This window comes from Branchiostoma lanceolatum, chromosome 6, assembly GCF_035083965.1.
Source record: "Branchiostoma lanceolatum isolate klBraLanc5 chromosome 6, klBraLanc5.hap2, whole genome shotgun sequence".
NCBI lineage: Eukaryota > Metazoa > Chordata > Leptocardii > Amphioxiformes > Branchiostomatidae > Branchiostoma > Branchiostoma lanceolatum.
The window spans coordinates 16924850-16945908 of NC_089727.1; the positions used below are offsets into that span (position 1 = coordinate 16924850).

General features: G+C 41.1%; 1 protein-coding gene across 3 annotated transcripts in view; it reads right to left on the reverse strand.

The window, feature by feature from the left end:
• Positions 1-882: 882 nt before the first annotated feature.
• LOC136436898 (rho GTPase-activating protein 6-like) overlaps positions 883-21059 on the reverse strand; it is a 73799-nt gene continuing 53622 nt past the window's right edge. For all 3 annotated transcript variants that reach the window (XM_066431289.1, XM_066431288.1, XM_066431287.1), the window contains 9 exons: positions 19118-19237; positions 17792-18057; positions 17247-17439; positions 13399-13454; positions 10403-10553; positions 5012-5157; positions 4321-4497; positions 3741-3838; positions 883-3047 (listed from right to left, as the gene is read on the reverse strand). In XM_066431289.1, coding sequence (XP_066287386.1) covers positions 2144-3047; positions 3741-3838; positions 4321-4497; positions 5012-5157; positions 10403-10553; positions 13399-13454; positions 17247-17439; positions 17792-18057; positions 19118-19237 — 2111 coding nt within the window. In that variant the 3' untranslated portion in view covers positions 883-2143. The remainder of the gene's footprint in view (positions 3048-3740; positions 3839-4320; positions 4498-5011; positions 5158-10402; positions 10554-13398; positions 13455-17246; positions 17440-17791; positions 18058-19117; positions 19238-21059) is intronic.

Below are 21059 nucleotides of genomic sequence, written 5' to 3' on the forward strand. Positions count from 1 at the left end.
TGTTTATTGTATATTTGTCGTAACAATGATGTGAATACACACGACGCCACACATCGACTGTATTGAGTCTCATATATATTTTCTGTCAGCAATCACATTTCCATCCAAGATTTCCTCGACAGTTCCACAAATCAGAACAGAGTCAAATTGTACTGCACACAAGTAGACTTTCCACATCATCCAACCAGCCTGTCTTACAAATTCTACACGAAACACTAAATATTGATATTTTTCAGTACATCATAGTGGTCAATGCTCGCATCACAGAAGTGATAATATGATACTTCACAACACAAAGACAGAGAGGAAAACCTCACTAAACAACATGGAGATGCCATACATAATACTGTAGTGCGGATATATCGTTGTCATGTTCTTTTGAGTTCCAAAGCATAATATAGTACTTGTTTATGCTAGTGATACAATAAGTCTATAGGTAGAAGTTTCCCAGTACAGTGTCAACACTATTACTGTAATGTTGTCAGTCAAAAAGTATGATACAACCCAATAGATATGGCAGCTTTGTCAGTTTGACATGATGTAAAATAAAACATAGAAGCCCTAAAGTTGGCAGGACTGCAAACCTCTCAACAAAAGGTATAAAGTGCTGCTATAAACATGTACAATGTATATACACAAAGTGCAGAAATCAATAAAAATTCTCATAGGGGGTGAATATTTGAAACCAACCTTTCTAAGCTAGATTGGACAAGAAGTATAATAATACATGTATTTCACATATTGACAGAGCAGAGCATTTAATTGTTCATACTCTTAAAACTAGCACTGCGTCAATACCATGTAACGATATGTAATAACATACTTGAGGTACATTACTTATATACATGTAAATAGGAAGGAATAATGACACTGTTCAGGAAGCGTACAAGCGTAAAAGATGGCCATTACAGACAGCAGACTTTATACATCACTATTTTTTTAATGATTGCTCACAGTAATGCAAAAATAACACAGGACTAATATTGTCACTACCAATTCACCAGATACGTCTGTATTTACATTATGTACAGTTGTGGATGTTACACCCAATTTTATCAAAGCCACGCTTTCAGTTATTGTTATAACATTTATAACAAAAAAACAGTCTGTTAAAGGTATCCAGAGCATTTTGTGAGGCTTGAAACTTGAATAAAAAAATCTAATTTCTAGTCATCCCTACACATAATAAGTTTCAATAAAACTTTACCATTACATATCGACATTAAAGGAGCAAAGATACGATGTTGTTGTGTGGTGAGAACTGATAGAAAATCAAAACCCTGACAGACTGATCCTGACTGTCCATCACAATTAGCGGTTCGACGGTGTCGACCAATGAGAGAGTGACTGCATGTCCGTCAAATATTTGCAGTTTTATGTTTTATTTTTGCATCTCTATGTTTTGAAGGAGGTGGGCGGGGCTATGGTATCGGTCTATTTCCACTAGGCGCGTGAAACTAAAAGATCACCATGTAGCTTATTTTTGTGTCGCTTTTGAGCACTTTTGATAAGAAATCTGTACGCAAATGTGGTAAACAGTGGCATTAAATGTTAATTTCATAAAGATTACAGCAACTAGAATATTTCCAGTTTTCAAGCCTCATAAAATGCTCTGGGTGCCTTTAAGTACACTGTATACCCATCCTATTTACCAGTATCTGCCAGCAAAAACACAGCAGGTCTCACATACATCAGTATTACTACGTTCCGACACACATTGCGCCTGGACCACCTACCAGCAAAAGTCATGCACACAAAGACACAGCTTTTGGCATCATTACATACATTACTGATTAATATCAACATAGATGTTGGTAGAATAACTAGTGATATCTATTTAGAGTAATTCAAGTCGGTCACCAATTTTGTTCCCTTTGTCAACTACTAATGTTGCTGCTGTGTTTGATCCCTTATTTCCCAGCCTTGCTTCACGTCAATGTCTTTGAAAATCTTTATTCTGAAGAATTCTGGTCTCCCACGTTCCATGTAAGTCGTACATGTACAAATGTGCTTGTTTACTGCCATCTTTTAAAAACATTTTGCTTACAAACACAAAGTTGATATCTGTAGCATAAAACCAGGCTCTCATACAGCTTACTCACATGCACTAGGCGAATTATTTGAGTTTTGGCTTGAAGACACGCTACACCAAAGTCTCCTGTTCTTTATCCCCAGTGTCGTGAATGGCTACCTTTTCCCACTGCTGCCAAAGCTCCCTCTGAATCTGTGCGTCAGTCTGTCCAGCCTCCCGTCTGGTCTGTAGGACATTGTTACTCGGGACCACGTTGTTGTTCAAGAGCCTCGGGCCTTCTGTCAATCTCGGTGAGTGGGGAGGAGTCAGCGTGTGTGCTGCATGTGACGGCAACACTACTGGCCCGCTTAGACTTAAACCCCAGGGTGCCGCCGGCCCCTTTGGACTAACGGGACTGTTTCCCAGCGGACTGTTGTTGACAGAGGATGATAGGGACATGTCGCTGCTCACAGTGCTGATGCTGAGGTCGCGCGGGCGCTTCTCGTGGGGCGGCATTTGGAAAGCCTGGTTCACCAGCCCTGCTAGTCTGCGTGGACTATTCGGTGACGGGCTCTCCGGCGGCGTAGCGACAATCGGCGCAGGCCTCATGCCGGACATGGACAAGTTACTGCCAGACATGGACAGGTTGCTTCCGCTGATGTTGTAGTCGTAGGAGACCTGTCGGCTGACGTTGGGACTGGAGTAACCGCTAGAGTAGAAGCTGGACTGGCTCTCCCGCGCAGGGAGACAGTCCGACTTGATGGAGTCAGATCGCTCCCAGTTGTGGCTGGGAGTCGTCTTGAAGCTCCGGCGGTGGCTGGGATGCAGGAGCCGGCTGCCGTGTATGGGCAGGTCGGTGGGGAACACGGGACTGCTATGCACGCGGCTGATGACCTGGTGCATGATGTGTGGAGGCGACGGCTCGCTGAGGTGGTGCAGCCGTCTGGTGTCGGCACCCTCTCTGGGAGAACTCTGCAGACTGGACATCTCGTTGTCGTCAAACACACTGCCAGCAGTGTCCAGGTCCATCGGTGCTCTGGGGAAGAACAGGAATACAAGGTTATTCATCAGGTTGTATTATTTCAGCCAGTAGGTACCCATGTGAGTAATGAGGCTGTTGTAATGCACTCGAGGCACCTCCTCGAACACCGGACCCTCATTTTTCGTCTCTTCTGAAAGACGGTGCAGCTCCAACAAGGATACCCTTCCTGGGATTCGATCCGGGGTCTCCCGGATCCAACTAATGGAAACAAGAGGCTCAACTGCGAAGCCGCTACCAATTGAGCTACAGGGACATCCTACTCAAATGATTTTTAAACATACTGTAATTCTTGATTTGTTAACGGTAAACTAAATTTAGCTACTTTAACTGTCACTAGTCAACTGCTAAAATTTCATCATTGCAAATATTTGATTACTACTGTTTGAGACAGTGTTCCCACCTTTAAAATCAATTGCTGTGAACTACTTGAATCCTTTCCCTCCAACCACTAAAAATTACCAACTGCAAAATCAAATGGATTTACAGTAGAACAAGACAAAAGACATCTTTTGAAGTCTTTGCAAAATGGATAATGCATGCTATCATATCAATGATACTGAAATTCTTATTGACATGACAAAAGTACAGCCACTTTTGTAAGGTCTTCTACAACTATACATGCAAACAACAAACAATGGTATACAAAATGACTAATGATAGATAAACCTATACAATAAAGGAACTCACTCCATGCTCTGACACTTCCTCTTCAGTATGATGTCCAGTGCCTCCGGGTCAGTCTCCAGCAAGCTTTGGAGGGCCTCATTGTACAGTAGTCCAGGAACCTGATTGTAAAAGGTGCAATATTTCACTATAAGTGACAATGGGTGAAGTCATAGAGCTTGTCATTGAGAAAGAATGCCTCAATTGCACAAATCAATGTGCCTACTGCATGCAATAGATACTCTCCAAGCAGAGGAGGGGTTTTGGCAGGTTTTTGACGATAGCTATACAAAAAAAAGATGACAAAGCAGAAAGCCCGGCAAAAACGCCTAAAAAAAGCCCGGCAAAAACGTCAAAAACCAGCCGAAACCCCTCCTCTGCTTGGAGAGTAGCAATAGAGTCTTTCTTAATTTGTCTTGGGCTGCAGATATAGGGTTGCCTGCTAGGAGGCATTGCTGACTTAATTCAAGACAATATTTCTTCAACTACAGATATATAGATTCTGTAATACAATGTAGTTCCCTTTTCCCACACAAAAGCACAGCATTCACCAAAGGAGTAAAATCTTGGCTAAGGTTTCAGTTGGGCAATGTCTTTGCTGTACCTTGAAGAGTTTCTCGTGGTTTTCGATCATGAACTTGATGACCTGGATGACGTCCCTCTGTTCGTCCACCCTGTTTGCCGCGTCCCCGTCATTCCGGTTGGGGTCCCGGTCGCGGTACAGGATGTTGGGACCAAACAGCGTACCCAAGTTGTGGGAATCCATCTTGTTTCCTGGTACCTACATAGGAAGAAAGAGTTCAACATTTTGAAGCCTCCATTTGTTATAACAGCTAACTCTTCAAGTAGTGTTAGGCCACACCAATTTAATTTATTGGTTAACAGATTTTTTTTCAAAATTTTCTGTTTTCATTTTTTTTTTTCTAAATTTTTTTTTGGAAAATTAAAAATCCAAGAAATTAAATTGGTGCGGCCTTATAATGAAAAATATTATTAAACTCTATTTTGCCTGGAAACAAAGGAGATTGGGCTATCTATCATCATAAGTTTGGGCTGATTACATGAAGTCCTGGCACCTATATATAAAGAAAAGTTCAACATTTTGACACCTTCAGTTGTGATAATAGTTAACTCTTCACGTAGTACTATAATGAAAAATCAACGCTATTTTGCCAAGCAATACAGGAGATGGGGCTATCTCTCATCATCGCATCAGTTTGGGTTGATTACATGGACCAAGTCCATTAAATTTTTGGCAACGCCTCAGGGGTGAGCCAAATTGTTTCTTTATTTACCTCCTGTCCATTTTGGTCGACTGAGTCTTGTGAGTGACGGTTGACCACGGCCAGGAACTGTAGTAGGGCATACAGGGTGTCCCTGTTGGGGACTGGGAGCAGGGCTAACAGCAGCCGCAGCACGGATATCTGGTTATCCTCCAATCCTGCAGGGGAACAGAGCAGTGTTGGGATCACAGTGAACACTACGCATAAGGATCACAGTGAACACTACGCATTAGGATCACAGTGAACACTACACATTAGGATCATAGTGAACACTACGAATTAGGATCACAGTGAACACTACACATTAGGATCACAGTGAACACTACGCATTAGGATCACAGTGAACACTACACATTAGGATCACAGTGAACACTACGCATTAGGATCACAGTGAACACTACGCATTTGTATTTCTATTGCATTGCATACCCGGGAATTAATCGCATCAAGGCGTAACACACCAGGTTTGTACTGAAGAGTACAAGCTGTATATCCGGACAGATTTATATGATCCACACACACCGGGAAGGACCCCTACTCTTTTCGATAAGCGTGTTGGGTTCTTTAACGTGCTTGAGGTGTGGCTCTCCTCAAACATGGGACCTCCATTTAACGTCCTATACGAGGGACGTCCCTAACCGAAGCTATGTACTCATTTTCACCTGACTTAAGTGGGGAAAGTCGTGTAAAGTGCCTTTCCAAAGGGCACAACGTCAACAAGACAAATCAGGGAACCCCGGATTTGAACCCGGTATCTCTGGGTTCTGGGGCCAAACACCCTGCCACTGCGCCACCGTGACACCACTACGTAAGTCTAGATTACTGTGGCAGCTGCAGTATACATATATGTCCATATAAAACACTCATTCCTACAAGAAAGTCTTATGGAAGCTTCAGTACTAGCTACTGAGTTGTTTTGTATTGTAGAATACAGGTGCAAAGGGTATAACATTGGTACACATTTTGTACAGCTGCAGAATGTTCATGTGGTCACCTGGAGCAGCTGTCATGTAGTCATCTTCTAATCCTCTACATTATACATCAAGATATGACAGGCAAAAACTACCAACAGGTGTTTTCAACTTGTTTCCTCAGATGACATTCGGTTACACATTCACAAGCATAGAATCTACTTGACAGGTGTTGTTACAATGAAATTGTATTTCAGTCTGTCAATTCAAACTATCATGCATCCTTTTCTTCCTTTCGATAATTGCACGACATGCCACATTGGAACAGACTACAAGGCACTGAGATGAAAGCCAGAGAAAGCTGCGTGGAAATAACTTTACAACTATCAAGGGAGCCTTCATCTCACAAGTGCGACTGTCTCTAACCAACAGTGGTGCACGTAAAAGCTTTCAGTAGAGCACGTCTTACAGAGGGATTTGTGGGAAAGGCTCTAGCGGTGTTGAAACAAAATGTCAGCAGAGCTCCCGGGAATGCTGTTTACTTTTTCTGTCATACCGGTCGTGAATTTCGCACCCTTTAGGTGATCACAGAGCTGAATAACGACGTGCGAGAAAAGCAGGCGACAGAGGGGTGACAACCCTGGGGGAAAGGGCCCATGTAATGACGTCATCGGCTGACATTGCGTGATGCGAGGTGGACACCCTAGTGGCATGTGGGAAGTGGTGGTTGCATCTTTTCCGTTGTGTTGTCATCACTATTAGGCTGGTAGATGTGAAATATATCCCAGGCTTCTTTTCAAAATGCAACTTCGCAAATCAAAGATTTTCAACGGCAATTCCCTGCTTGAAAAGTTAAGTCTGCACTTTGATACATTCACTACCGGTACCTTACTGCCTCACTACTGCTTCAAATGCTTTTTCAGGAAGACGATAGATGGTTTTGGATATGAAGTTTTCATCAAACACTGCAAAATGTAACAAAAAAAAACACTGTTCACACATCAGCTTTCATTAAAATTTTTGCACAACACTTTTTGGTACATATAAAATGTAAAACAGATAAAGACTGGGTATTTTTGGACAGACATACCATTTTAACTGTGACTGCCTGAAATTACAAGACATCTCTTTATCACATTGTAACACACAAAGCTGCTACTCTTTACACAATGTAATTCCATGTATTTGTCAGGAGTTTTTGTGCAGTCACTCTGACCAAGCTGGCACACAGAAAGAATGTAAACATTTTGATATTACGTTTCTCTTGACGACCGAGGAGGAATTCTAAGTGGTACTGTTGTAGCTGTGTAAGTGCAAGTCCACTTCCTATACATGTGTGGTACCAGATTACATGCCTTGGGATAGAACATTGGGGTGGTCTCACAAATAGCTTCATTGCTTTGCAAACACAACTACTTTCCCAACGGACAAGTGCTTAAACGACCATCTTATTTCCAAAATCCTTGCAAAGCTATGTAAGGTTAGCCATATTTGACATTAGGCCACACCATTCTAATTTCTTGGTTAACGGAATTTTTAAAAAGATGCTAGATTGGAAAATCAACAGGAAAACAGAATCGCAGAGGAAAGTTTGTACTTTGGTGCATACAATTTCAGGGAGTGAGCAGGGTCAGGTGCAAGTTTTCACCCCAGCCTTCTGTTTTCATTAAATTTTTTTTGCTAAAATTAAATAAAAAAATCCGTTAACCAAGAAATTAAATTGGTGTGGCCTTAGGGACAAGTTCACCCAGTGGCTCAAAATGATAGCATTTTTCTTCAGAATGGTTGGATGAAGACCAATATAATTCACCTTTTTAACTTCTTGTTGCCAAATTCTACACTTGGTGAAAAATTTATTCCAAAATGGTCCCTTGGCATAAAGAGGTTATACAACAGTCAGCCATATGTTTACCAGGTAAGAGTCAGACTACTTCTGTAAATGCATTTATGTTCGCGTGGTTTTTATTTCGCGGCAAGGAGAAATGGAGTGTTCACAGTGATTTTAAGTTCGTGTTTGAAACAATAGTAGCACTACAGGCGGGCAAAAAGTTTCGCGGTGGTTTTAAGTTCGCGCTGAAAGATCACCGCGAAAACCGCCAACACAAAACCACCGCGAACATTTCTGCATTTACAGTTATAGGAGGGAATCCAAATGATCTCAACTGTAAGGTGCTTAACAAACAGTTTGAAATACAGAATGGTGTGAAACACTATGTTCTAACAATCTATGAACCCTAACTCCGATTGCTACCCCCCCCCCTTCCCTTCAAGAAAACAGCGTCCAGCGCTATAAAAAGAGCAGCAAGCATGTCCAACATCGGAAGCAGGCGTCAGGAAAGACCATTAATTTCTGTACCTACTGCCTTTGATCAGTTAACAGGAGGAATGTTGAGTGTATTTACCTTGTTAAACAGTCACAGAGGACAATTGAGAGAAGTGTGACATTTTACAAAGTATCAGCTGCTTACCCACTTTTGAGTGTTCACTAATGACTTGTCATTAACTCAGTCATATTTCTCTCCTTTGAAACATTTGGTACTTTTTACTGTGGCATGTAAGTAGCTCAAAGTGTGAAGGAATTTCTAAAGAGCAGAACCAAACTAAATTGTCTTGCTTTCAGATGCATTCTTTTCAAATGCATTGAACTGTTCCTCTTCTATTGATGTAAAAAAAATGACGAAAAAAAGATGTGATTCTTTTGAAAGTGGGACATATTTGGGCTAGGGGGCAGCAGTTCTATAATGGATATTCTTATTGGGGAAAGATTTTGTAACTACTCAGTATGTCAAAAGCGGTGGAAGACGAAATACATTTTATCTCAAACTGCCCCTTCAATGATCAGGAAAGAAAAGAGCTTTTTAAAGAAGCCTCCAAAACTTACCACAATTTCCAAACGCTAACTGACGAAAAGAAAACTAGAACCCTGTTAACCTCTCAAAACCCACTCATTACAAAACAAGTGGGACACTTCGTCTTCCACTGCTTCCAAAAAAGAAGTCAAACCCAAAAAGCGTAGAATGTATTCCATAGTACATTGTAGTTTTTAGAATAGCCATGTGTTCTACTTGTCTACATTGTTAACTTGCACTATCTGTACAGTATACCCTTGCTATGCATAAGGTTTCATGTTGCAATTAGCCCTCGGGCAAGAACTATCATTATTAAGTGTGATAAGAGCAGACCAGGGAATTACAATTATGTCAAAATATATGTTCCTTCATCCTACCACTTAAACTCCTAGCTAAGAATGTCCCCTCTTACACATAATTTTAACACTTGCAGTACGTATGTCAATACATGAAGGTGTTGTGTCATAACTTTGGATGTTGAGAAATCCACAAACAAATCTGTCGGCAGGTATTAATGTACTGATCCATTAGCAGGGAAATGGAATCTGAAGGATGTTGTTGATATGAAAGTTTTAAAAAGCAAAAATGTGACCTTGCTACCTGTGAATCTGTGTGGGCAAAAACAGGCTAAGGCCACACCAATTTAATTTCTTGGTTAACAGATTTTTTTTTAAATTTTAGCCAAAATAAATCATGAAAACAGAAGGCTGGGGTGAAAACTTGCACCTGACTCTGTTCACTCCCTGAAATTGTGTGCACCAAAGTACAAATTTTCCTCTAAGATTCTGTTTTCCTGTTGATTTTCCAATCTAGCATTTTTTTTAAAATTCTGTTTAAACCAAAAAATTAAAATGGTGTGGCCTAACATACATGAAAAACATGTACATGTTACACATTATAGATCTACCAAAAAGTATAATAGGAGTCACTGAATGATAACAGTCACATGTAAGGTTTTACCTAACCCTACATGTTTATGTAATATCAGTTGATCCATGCTCATCATCCCTTGGTGTGATTTTAATCTTTTTCATATTACGGTAGAAATGCCAAATTGGCAATCATTTTTGTCTGTCATTAGCAGCAAGATAGACATTGATTGATTGTTTGGTTGATTGATTGATTGATTGATTGATTGAATTGAATGCATTGATTGAATTGGTTGATTTATTGGATGAATGCTTGAGTGCTTGAGTGCTTGAGTGATTGAGTGAGTGAGTGAGTGAGTGAGTGAGTGAGAGTGAGTGAGTGATTGAGTGAGTGAGTGAGTGAGTGAGTGAGTGAGAGTGAGTGAGTGAGTGAGTGAGAGTGAGTGAGTGAGTGAGTGAGAGTGAGTGAGTGAGTGAGTGAGTGAGAGTGAGTGAGAGTGAGTGAGTGAGTGAGTGAGAGTGAGTGAGTGAGTGAGTGAGTGAGTGAGTGAGAGTGAGTGAGTGAGTGAGTGAGTGTGAGTGAGTGAGTGAGTGAGTGAGTGAGAGTGAGTGAGTGAGTGAGTGAGAGTGAGTGAGTGAGTGAGTGAGTGAGTGAGTGAGTGAGTGAGTGAGAGTGAGTGAGTGAGTGAGTGAGTGAGTGAGTGAGTGAGTGAGTGAGTGAGTGAGTGAGTGAGTGAGCGAGTGAGTGAGTGATTCCGTCCTTTCTTTACTTACTTCTGGTTGCAATGAAGGCTTGATAAAGCTCCTTGGTCATCAGTGGCTCGGGAAGATCTCGGAAGAACTCCTTGAGAAGTGCTCCGATGTCATGTGGATTGTGCTCCTCAGTCAGCTGGACCTCCCGTCCGCTGTCAAACTCCTCGCGCAGCTGCAACACAAGTCAAAATACAGGCATTACAGAACCTACAAACTCCTCACGCAGCTGCAACACAAGGCAAAATACATGTATTACAGAACCTACAAACTCCTCACGCAGCTGCAACACAAAGCAAAATACATGTATTACAGAACCTACAAACTCCTCACGCAGCTGCAACACAAGGCAAAATACATGTATTACAGAACCTACAAACTCCTCACGCAGCTGCAACACAAGGCAAAATACATGTATTACAGAACCTACAAACTCCTCGCGCAGCTGCAACACAAGGCAAAATACATGTATTACAGAACCTACAAACTCCTCACGCAGCTGCAACACAAGTCAAAATACAGGCATTACAGAACCTACAAACTCCTCACGCAGCTGCAACACAAGGCAAAATACATGTATTACAGAACCTACAAACTCCTCACGCAGCTGCAACACAAAGCAAAATACATGTATTACAGAACCTACAAACTCCTCACGCAGCTGCAACACAAGGCAAAATACATGTATTACAGAACCTACAAACTCCTCGCGCAGCTGCAACACAAGGCAAAATACATGTATTACAGAACCTACAAACTCCTCGCGCAGCTGCAACACAAGTCAAAATACAGGCATTACAGAACCTACAAACTCCTCACGCAGCTGCAACACAAGGCAAAATACATGTATTACAGAACCTACAAACTCCTCACGCAGCTGCAACACAAAGCAAAATACATGTATTACAGAACCTACAAACTCCTCACGCAGCTGCAACACAAGGCAAAATACATGTATTACAGAACCTACAAACTCCTCACGCAGCTGCAACACAAGGCAAAATACATGTATTACAGAACCTACAAACTCCTCGCGCAGCTGCAACACAAGGCAAAATACATGTATTACAGAACCTACAAACTCCTCACGCAGCTGCAACACAAGTCAAAATACAGGCATTACAGAACCTATAAACTCCTCACGCAGCTGCAACACAAGGCAAAATACATGTATTACAGAACCTACAAACTCCTCACGCAGCTGCAACACAAAGCAAAATACATGTATTACAGAACCTACAAACTCCTCACGCAGCTGCAACACAAGGCAAAATACATGTATTACAGAACCTACAAACTCCTCGCGCAGCTGCAACACAAGGCAAAATACATGTATTACAGAACCTACAAACTCCTCGCGCAGCTGCAACACAAGTCAAAATACAGGCATTACAGAACCTACAAGTGGCCACATCAACATAAGTTAAAAAAGTTGAAGTGGTCACATGCTAGTCTGTATAACGCAAACTCCAGCTGTCCGGGGGTTTCTCTCCCCTCCGATTACAGGACGGCGAGTGGTCACAGGAGGCTTGATTGAATTCAGGCTAGTCCCATGCATCGAAGATGCGTAGGGGGGCGCCCATCTCCCATTCGAAGCCCTTGGGCCACACAAGTGCAATTCACTACAGCAGGGGGCTGGTCCGCTGGTAGTGATGTGTGTGTTTAACTTCCATACTCTTTCCCAAATGCTGAGTGTTAAGCAGAGAAAGAAGTATGTACCATTTTTAGAGTCTTTGGTATGACCCGGCCGGGGTTCGAACTCACGACCTACCGTATGCAAGGCGAACACTCTACCAATTAGGCCATTGCAACATAAGGCCACACCATTTTAATTTCTTGGTTAACGGAATTTAAACAAAATGTTAGATTGGAAAATTAACAGGAAAACAGAATCTCAGAGGAAAGTCTGTACTTTGGTGCACACAATTTCAGGGAGTGAACAGGGTCAGGTGCAAGTTTTCACCCCAGCCTTCTGTTTTCATGATTTTTTTTTTTTTGCTAAAATTAAAAAAAAAATCTGTTAACCAGGAAATTAAATTGGTGTGGCCTAAGGACAACCTGGTCAATGTGCCCAATTTTTGGTGGTCACTTCAGTAATTTTTTTAACACATGTATATGGACCACCTGTCCACATAGACCAGATTCTAGATATCCCTTATACTAGTTATAGTCCCCTGAGTGGTCTTCTTGGGCAGTTTTGACTGTACTCTTTATGACGATAACAAACAAACTTGACCCTGTTGTCTTTTGCTGTTGAGAAATTAAACCTTTTTTTCTGATTTTCCCAATGTATTTCCTGTCTTCTAGTTTCTATTGTGTCAGCTCCTTTCTTTAACAGTTTTTCGCAACAACTTCCTGGGTGAGCTTTTTCATACTGTCCACACCGTTCAGCATTTTTTGTGATCTTCTTTACTTTGCTGCTTTTGCATTTTATTTTCCTCACAGTTCTACGTCTTTTTCTCACACAAACTTTGGATGCATATTTACCAGTCCTTACACGAGTTGAAACTTCCTGCCAGAGCTAAGATTATAGACAAAGCCAAGTCTAAGTAGTTAGCTAAGTACAACACAACCTGCTTAAGTCCCTCTTAAGCACAGAAATCCAGTGATTTGACACGAGAAGTGTGGAACACAAAGGGAACTAAGTACAGACTTAAGCAGGAATGTGTAAACACAGATATGCATGGTGTAGTTTGTCTAAAGAACAAGGTGTTTTGGATAGCTTGACAATAAGGAATCAGCACAATGCATTTTGGCTCACTGTTGTTTAAGATCTGGGCAGAATTAAAGTATAAACATGTATAGTGGCACTTGTGCTGAATAATCATGGGTTGAAAATGTGTCACACTAGTACTGTGAACAGTGTCCATCTCTGACAAGACAATATTACCACATATCACTTTCAGTTTGGATCAACTTTTGACCAAAATTTTCCCTATCTGTACCTTTGGGTTCAATCTTTCCATCAAATATTTGATTTCATAAGTCTTTGTATTATCTGAGATGAAAAAAAAGCCTACCTGTCGTATTCTCTTCTTTGATCCTCCAACTCTGAAGATGCCTAGCACCTGTAAACCTGTGGGGAGAAATGACAAACATTTAGATCTCAAGTAGTAACCCACACATACAGATTCTCATCACCTAATCAAAGATAGTGACAGATGAGACAATTGCAGAAGTTGTGAGGACAGGTTTCAAACAAAGGTGTATACCAGACTGAGTAATTGTCAGTATGGATTTAAGGGAGGCCATCTGGATAAGGAAGACAACACCAGTGATGAACCGAGACGAGGGGGGATACGGACTAAGCCTCATTTGGGACAGTGTTCTCACCACAAAAGTGCCACCTACATCGGCTACTTATAGCGGTGAGAAGCAGTACTCCAGTCAGAAGCTCTGATGAAGGTGTCTGACAGACATCGAAACGTTAGCAGGTGAGATTACCTTGTTGTGTAAAAAGAATTTCCTATACCCTATATTCTACCAACCTGATTAAATTATTTTCATGAGTATGTCCCAGTTCTGAACATTCCATGTCAACCAGCATGTCCAGCACCAAAGATACAAACAAAACAGAAGTTCTGCTGCAGTACCAAGGTTGGCCACAAGGAGGCCCAAAACCTTGACCGTTAGGTCCACAACACAAATAAAATATCATCCCAATACATCCAATGGTGCTCAAGTAATTCTGAGGGACACGCATGCACACACACACGCAAACACGTATACATTTTTGTGGAGGTAAAAACAAGACACTGTTTTCAACCTGCCCAAAACTGCCTTCTCCCCTCCCACCGTGATAGGACCCCCTGTTTAACCTTACATTAACCAGGTTACCTAGGTTAACCCTCACTTATCCCAAACATTACTTCTCCTTGGGTGGTTCTGAGAATTCCCCAACAGTTGATGATGTAACAACAGATCCGCAACGAAAAATATTTGCCAAAAATGCTTTTAAGGGAGAGCCTACCAGCTTGCAAGCACTACTACCCTGGATGTACATATACATGTATGTGATACACATATCTTGTAACAGTACTTAGGGGAAGAACTCTGCTTAAAGATTTTCTTGATCCTCAAGTTATGAGTCATCTGAGAATACAGCATCAATGGCTTCTAATGGAAGGACTGTACACTAAAAAGTCTTGGCTACTGTTACTAGGTATAGCTGTATCCTTGAACTGTCATTTTAAACAGTTGTTTTCAATGTATCAAGTTCTTTCAATATGAGCCTTCATCTGTTACTGTTTTCCTAAGATTGAAAGAACCTTGGCCCATTTTAAAGAATGCATGCATGCTCAAATAGAAATGTGTCACTAGTGTTTTGTTAGGCTGTCACACATCAGTTTCCTACTGTTAAACAAACATAGCTATTGAAGGTTGATGACATATTCTTCGAAGTTGGCAACAGCATTCTCCCCATGCCTGTTTCTTAGAAACTAGACATCCAAAATGTCTTTGAACTTCACGTTTATTGGTGGGATTTACGTGATAATAGCCACTATGGCTTTACGTCGTTAAATGTCTGAGTAACGTAGACATTGTACGATACCGGCAACACCAAGTTGCAAAAATGTGACTGTTGTAGTCTGTGTATTTGTCAGGCTCGATAACTCCAGGTATATGCAGAAGTTTTAGTGAAGAAATGAACTTTTTTAACAGAATGTCATAACCAGAATGAAAAATGATTAAACTTTTTTAAACCCCAAAATGTTGTCAATCCCATTTTGTGAAGTTCATCCCTTCTGTATAGCATTAAAGGTTGGGGTTCAAGTTCTACAACAAGTATACAATTACTTGGAACCAGAAGGCCCGCGAGTTCAACTCCTGGTTAAGACACTTCTGGACAAGAGGCGCATTGAGTTATACATGTACCAAAGACTTAATAAAAATGGTACATACTTCTGAAACAGTATGGAAGTTAAACACACTCCACTGTCAGTGGACTTAAGCCTCCTGCTGCAGTGATTGCACCACAGTGGGGCCCAGGGCTATGAAACAGAGATGGGCACCGCCCTATACACCTTATGGTGTGGAAGGATTTTAACTAACTGCTAACTAACAAACAGTTTAGATTTCTACACTGACTTGTCTGGTGTCTGCTTCAAGATTTGTACTGTGTTGATAAAATCTGTATGTTCTTTGATTTATGGAAATATCACTTTCATATTCTACCTCAAGAAGAATTGCACATGACAGACTGCCCGTTCAACTGTAGTGCCACTGGCTGCCCTGTGACGTACGTCTTGGTGAAATAACAATGAAAAACAGCACGAATGTCTCAAAACTGACAATTAACACCTTTCTGCTTGAATAACTCAGGTTATGTTGTTCCAGTCTGCCTGCACGAGGACGTGAGCTGTATGCTCTACACTGACAGGGAAATCCCATATGGCAGAACCTTGATCCAAGGCCATTTACACTATCCATTACAACCATTGCAAAAAAGCTCATAAAAATACTTCCTATTAGGCCACCATTTTAATTTCTTGGTTAACAGGATTTTTAAAAAAAATGCTAGATTGGAAAATCAACAGGAAAACAGAATCTCAGAGGAACGTTTGTACTTTGGTGCACACAATTTCAGGGAGTGAACAGGGTCGGGTGCAAGTTTTCACCCCAGCCTTCTGTTTTCATGATTTTTTTTTTGTGGCTAAATTGAAAAAAAAAAAATCTGTTAACCAAGAAATTAAATTGGTGTGGCCTTAGTGTGAATGATAATGTGCTGATTATGGCTTTTTTAAAACATAGACATGATGCAACAAGGAGTTTTGGTTGAGATAAGATTGAAGAACTAGCAAGAAGAACGCGACTAAGGTCTAAGGATACAGTGTTTTGAAATTTAGAAGAAAGAAACATTCCTCTACACTATCTTCACCTATATTTTGTACAAGTATTTCCAAGGTACTAATTCATATCAGATGAATCAAACCTTGGAATTCTAGGAATTGCTTGTTACATTAAATATGTATTTTTTCACTTCACTGGTCAAAAAAAAAACCTTGATCTGTCTGTAAAGGACTTCCTGTGAAGTTGAAGTTAACCAGTGACACCCTAGACTGATTTATCGGTCTAGTTGAAACCTCAGAGCTGGCTTCACAAGTGCCTTGGTATGAACCACCTGTAACAATGGGTCAAGTCTGCACAAGGACAGAGGGCTATGGGTTTAAAGTGCTTTAAAACATTGAGGTTTGGGGCCAAGACGTCTGAAGGCATCGTGGAACTTACATGAGCAAGAAAACCTTAAATGTGGCATGATACAAAACCACACGGCAAAGCTCAAAATACTTTCTTTTTGAATGTTTTGAATGAAGTTGCGAGTTGTCCAATGTCTTCTCTCCACTTTGTAGGTTGCAGGTTGACATTTTGAGCCCTGTATTGATAATGCTTGATAAAGTGTTTTTGTACATTTTAATCACACAAGACACAGTGGAAGGAGATGAAGAAAGACTGAATGCAGCTGCAGGATATTTCGACGATTGCAGATGCAGAAAACAATGCATTCCACTGATGGTGATGAATTACAACTTGTTAAAACATGAGATTATAGAGACCAAGAATCATGTAAGGCCCACAGATTGATCAAAGAGGCAGTCCACATCCAGTTGGAACGTGCTGGGATGAACCGTACCGAAGGTTGGGAGCTGCCCAAGTCCTACTTATCCCTACTCTGCAAGGAGGTGGGGGAGGCAGGACGATCTTCACAAGTCTCGTCCTAGTCTCGTGTTCTCACAAGACTAGGTCACTCCGTGATCAAGATGTACAGTAGACATCGAAAATTTGGAGGTGCGTATCTCGTTACCTTTTCTAAGTCACTGATTGATGAATATTCTTGTAAATGAGATTATGAGATTAAAAACAAACTCACCATATTTCTGGAGGTGGTGGAAACAGCAGTGCACAAACTGAGGTACTTGTGGGGCCCGGGGAAGCTGTGCCTTTACTCTGAACACCGCGTTCCGGCGGGGTGTGGCTGTGGAGGACAGCGCAAGAGCGTCCAACAGCGGGGAGTGTCCGTAACGGTCCGACAGGTCCGTCAGCGAGTCTACCGAGATTGCATCCTGTGTAGAGAAGAAGGGGTAAATTACAATCATACAGATTGAAGATGATCTGAACAAATGATCATAAAAAGCTAAAACAAATTTTAAGATGCAAAACGAAATGAAAATATCAGAAATGTGTACATGTAGGTGTATGAAAAAATTAATTTGTATGTTTGCCTAAAGTTGTTTTGTACATCACTCACTCACTCACTCACTCACTCACACTCACTCACTCACTCACTCACTCACTCACTCACTCACTCACTCACTCACTCACTCAATCACTCAATCACTCACTTATTCTTTCAAACACTTATTCATTCAAACACGCAATTGACTGTTAATCTAAGTTCTCTAGTATTCTACTCACTCTTCTTTTCCTGCTGCGATACCGGGCCATGTCAGGGCTGACAGGGGGCGCTGTTGAGCTTTGGTTGAAGACTTCTGAGGTAGAGCTTATGGAAGAGCTACTGGAAGATCTCACCAGCGGTTGGGGGGACCTGGCGGTGTCGTTCTTCCGACCGCGCTCTCCCGTCCACTCGCACAGGAGAAAGTTCTTCTTCTGCCGTCTCTTCTCCTCGTTGGCAATGACCTTTGACAGTGGTATGCCAAACACTTGACCCTGTGCTCCCGAATCTTCAAAATATGGGAAAGAAAATAAGGACGAATGAGTTTATCTATGGTTGGATGTTAGAAGGGCACTAGACTTAAATGTCAAAGATTATGATGATATTTACTATTGTATAAAATTACCCGATCTGAAATTAAAGCAACCTTTCTCTCTAGGATAATGTTTGTATGAAACTCAGATTTTTGGATTTCCTTACTTTTCCTCCTAACTTATTTTTCCCTGCTCATACACTAAGGAGTTGGGAACAAAGACTTGTCTCATGTAGGAGACCAAAGTGGGAAAAATTGTTTCATGCTTTTGTGACTTTCATGCAAAGGCTAAATCACAGAGAGCCATGGTGATCCCAACAGGTTTCACAATACAGGCCTTCTGGAAATCCTCAGAAGGTATTTTTATGGCTGTCAGAGGCAAGTCAAACCACGAGAGAATTTTTGAACCGAACAAAGCTTTTTGGGGTTGAATTTCAAGCCATATTTGGTTCTCAAATTTACAGTGATGAGACATTAAGGTGTACTGATTCCATAATGTGATTGCTGGTCTGATAATCAGAAAGTTGGGACAATATCATTTCATGACAAAGGAAGAAGAGTACAGCCAAACCTGCACTAGAAGACCACTCAAGGGACTGATAAAGTCTGGTATGTGGACAGGTGGTCACTACATACAGACAGAATTGTTAATGCTTGTGTCACCTCAACATAAGGCCACACCATTTTAATTTCTTGGTTAACAGAATTTAAAAAAATGCTAGATTGGAAAATCAACAGGAAAACAGAATCTCAGAGGAAAGTTTGTACTTTGGCGCACACAATTTCAGGGAGTGAACAGGTGCAAGTTTTCACCACAGCCTTCTGTTTTCATAATTTTTTTATTGCTAAAATTTTAAAAATATCCATTAACCAAGAAATCAAATTGGTGTGGCCTAAGGGACCACCAAAAAGCTGTATCACATTGGTCAGGTGGTACTTTTGTAAGTGTGGTCCGGTTTGACTGCAGTACACAAAGTCAGAATAGATGACGATAACAGGGCAGGTTATCTGTAAGAAATTGTTGCTGGAGGTATACCTTTGTTTTCTTTCCCTCTTTCTTTCGGCACAAAACCAGAGTGTGATGAACTGCCTCCACTCTGATGTCGCTTCTTCAATGACAAACTGTGCCATCTTTTTCTCTTCCCCTCAGTCTCTTCTGCAAAAGATCAAATATAAAAACCTTATCATCTAGATCTAAAGAAAGAAGCATGCAAGACTCGGTTGCATTTTAAGTTTCGTGAGATGAAAAGAAAATATATACAGATGATAAAAGATACAATTCCTACCCTTTGAGAAGAACTTTGAGACAAAGAATTTACACTTAGTTTAAAGTCTAGAACAGCAATCCTTTAACTTAAAAGTCGGTTGTTTCAGGAACACACCTTAATATACCTTAATTTCATGGTTCAAATTTTTACCTTTCCCTACACCACTTAGTAGCTCCATACCATATGTTAGTCTCACAGTGAGGGTAAATTATCATGCATGAGCCCAACATCTGGTGGCCATTCGCACCCAAGATTTGCAACCCAAAATCAACGGAAATTCTTCCATCCAGAAATTGTGTTCCTATGCCCAGCTATGTGATTATGACTCTTATTGATTCCTCTGTACAATTAAGTGAAAGTTAGCTCATGTCAGTCATGGCGTTTGTGTCAGTGTTTCCGCCAGACCGCGACTGAGAGGCCGTCCACTTGGACGGCCCGGGACGGGGCAGGTTGCGGCTCGACTTATGTGAATTCATAGAGAAAATTACGATTTATCTACGGTACATATGGAGAATTTTCACGGAAAAACATTCAAAGGAATATATATTGTGTCGAATACGGTCAGAAATGATGGCGAATCGCGGCAAATCACGACGTAGAGGCTGAAATGCACGGGCGAAATTCTTGTTTTGTTTACGTTTTTCCTTGTTTTCTTCGATGACTTTCTTCGATTGAGTCTTGAAAAACGGGTTTTTAATGAGATCACTGTATGCCAAAGGCACCGACATCGATTCTTCGCAAGCTTAACAATAGCAACAAACAAAAGAGTGTGAATGTCCAACGACATAGAGCGTCCCCACGCCCGCAGTAACAAAGAAAAACAAAGAAATTATGCCGACCTCTCGTATTTTTTCCCGATTTCTCGGCATTTAGTTTGTCTTTTTTTTAAAGAGGACGGCCTATGTCTAAGTTCAGGCCGTCCAAAGCGACATAAGGCCGTCATTTGACGGGAAGACGCCCCTCTGGCGGAAACACTGGTTTGTGTCACTACAGATTTCTCTGAAGAACGCACACATCTATGGTATCATCTGTTTTACTTTATGGCTTTAAACTTTAAAGGACATGTTGTCTTTGGCAGAGGAGCAAAACGTTTCTTAGGAACAGATCTAGAAGGACAAAGGGAAGCTTAAGGAGAAGATTTCCTAGAAAATTTTATAATTACCTTCGTTCAAGGTTATGCAGAGGGTAGCGTTTGTATGTATGTATGTTTGTAATGTACAGCATAACTCGAGAATGGATGGATTGTCTTGATATTTGGTAGGTGGGTAGGTCTTGATGAGTCCTGGAAATGATTAGATTTTGGGTCCCCTAGCGGCTTGTTATGGTACTGCAGCGGAACTTCCTGCTTTGATATCTCATTGACAATGACTTTGCTTGTGCATCATTTGCAAAAGAAATGCACTTGAGAAATAACATAACAAAGGTAAAGAACCTAACATCCTTTTCCGATCTCAATGCAGTGCAACTTGTGTCAAGAGTCAACTGTCAGAGAGAACAACAGTGTAGTACGTGAGGTTTGCAGTTTGGCTCAAAATCTTCAATTTCAACTCAGTTCCACAGGAAAGACAGGTCAACATGCCAGGTATAACCCTGAGCCCAGCTAATGTCAGTTGTCATAGCAAGTGAAACCCCACATATTTGCAGGGCTTTTAACCTTTAGAATGTTACATAAAGCTGGGTAAGGCCACACCAATTTGTGTGGCCTAAGTA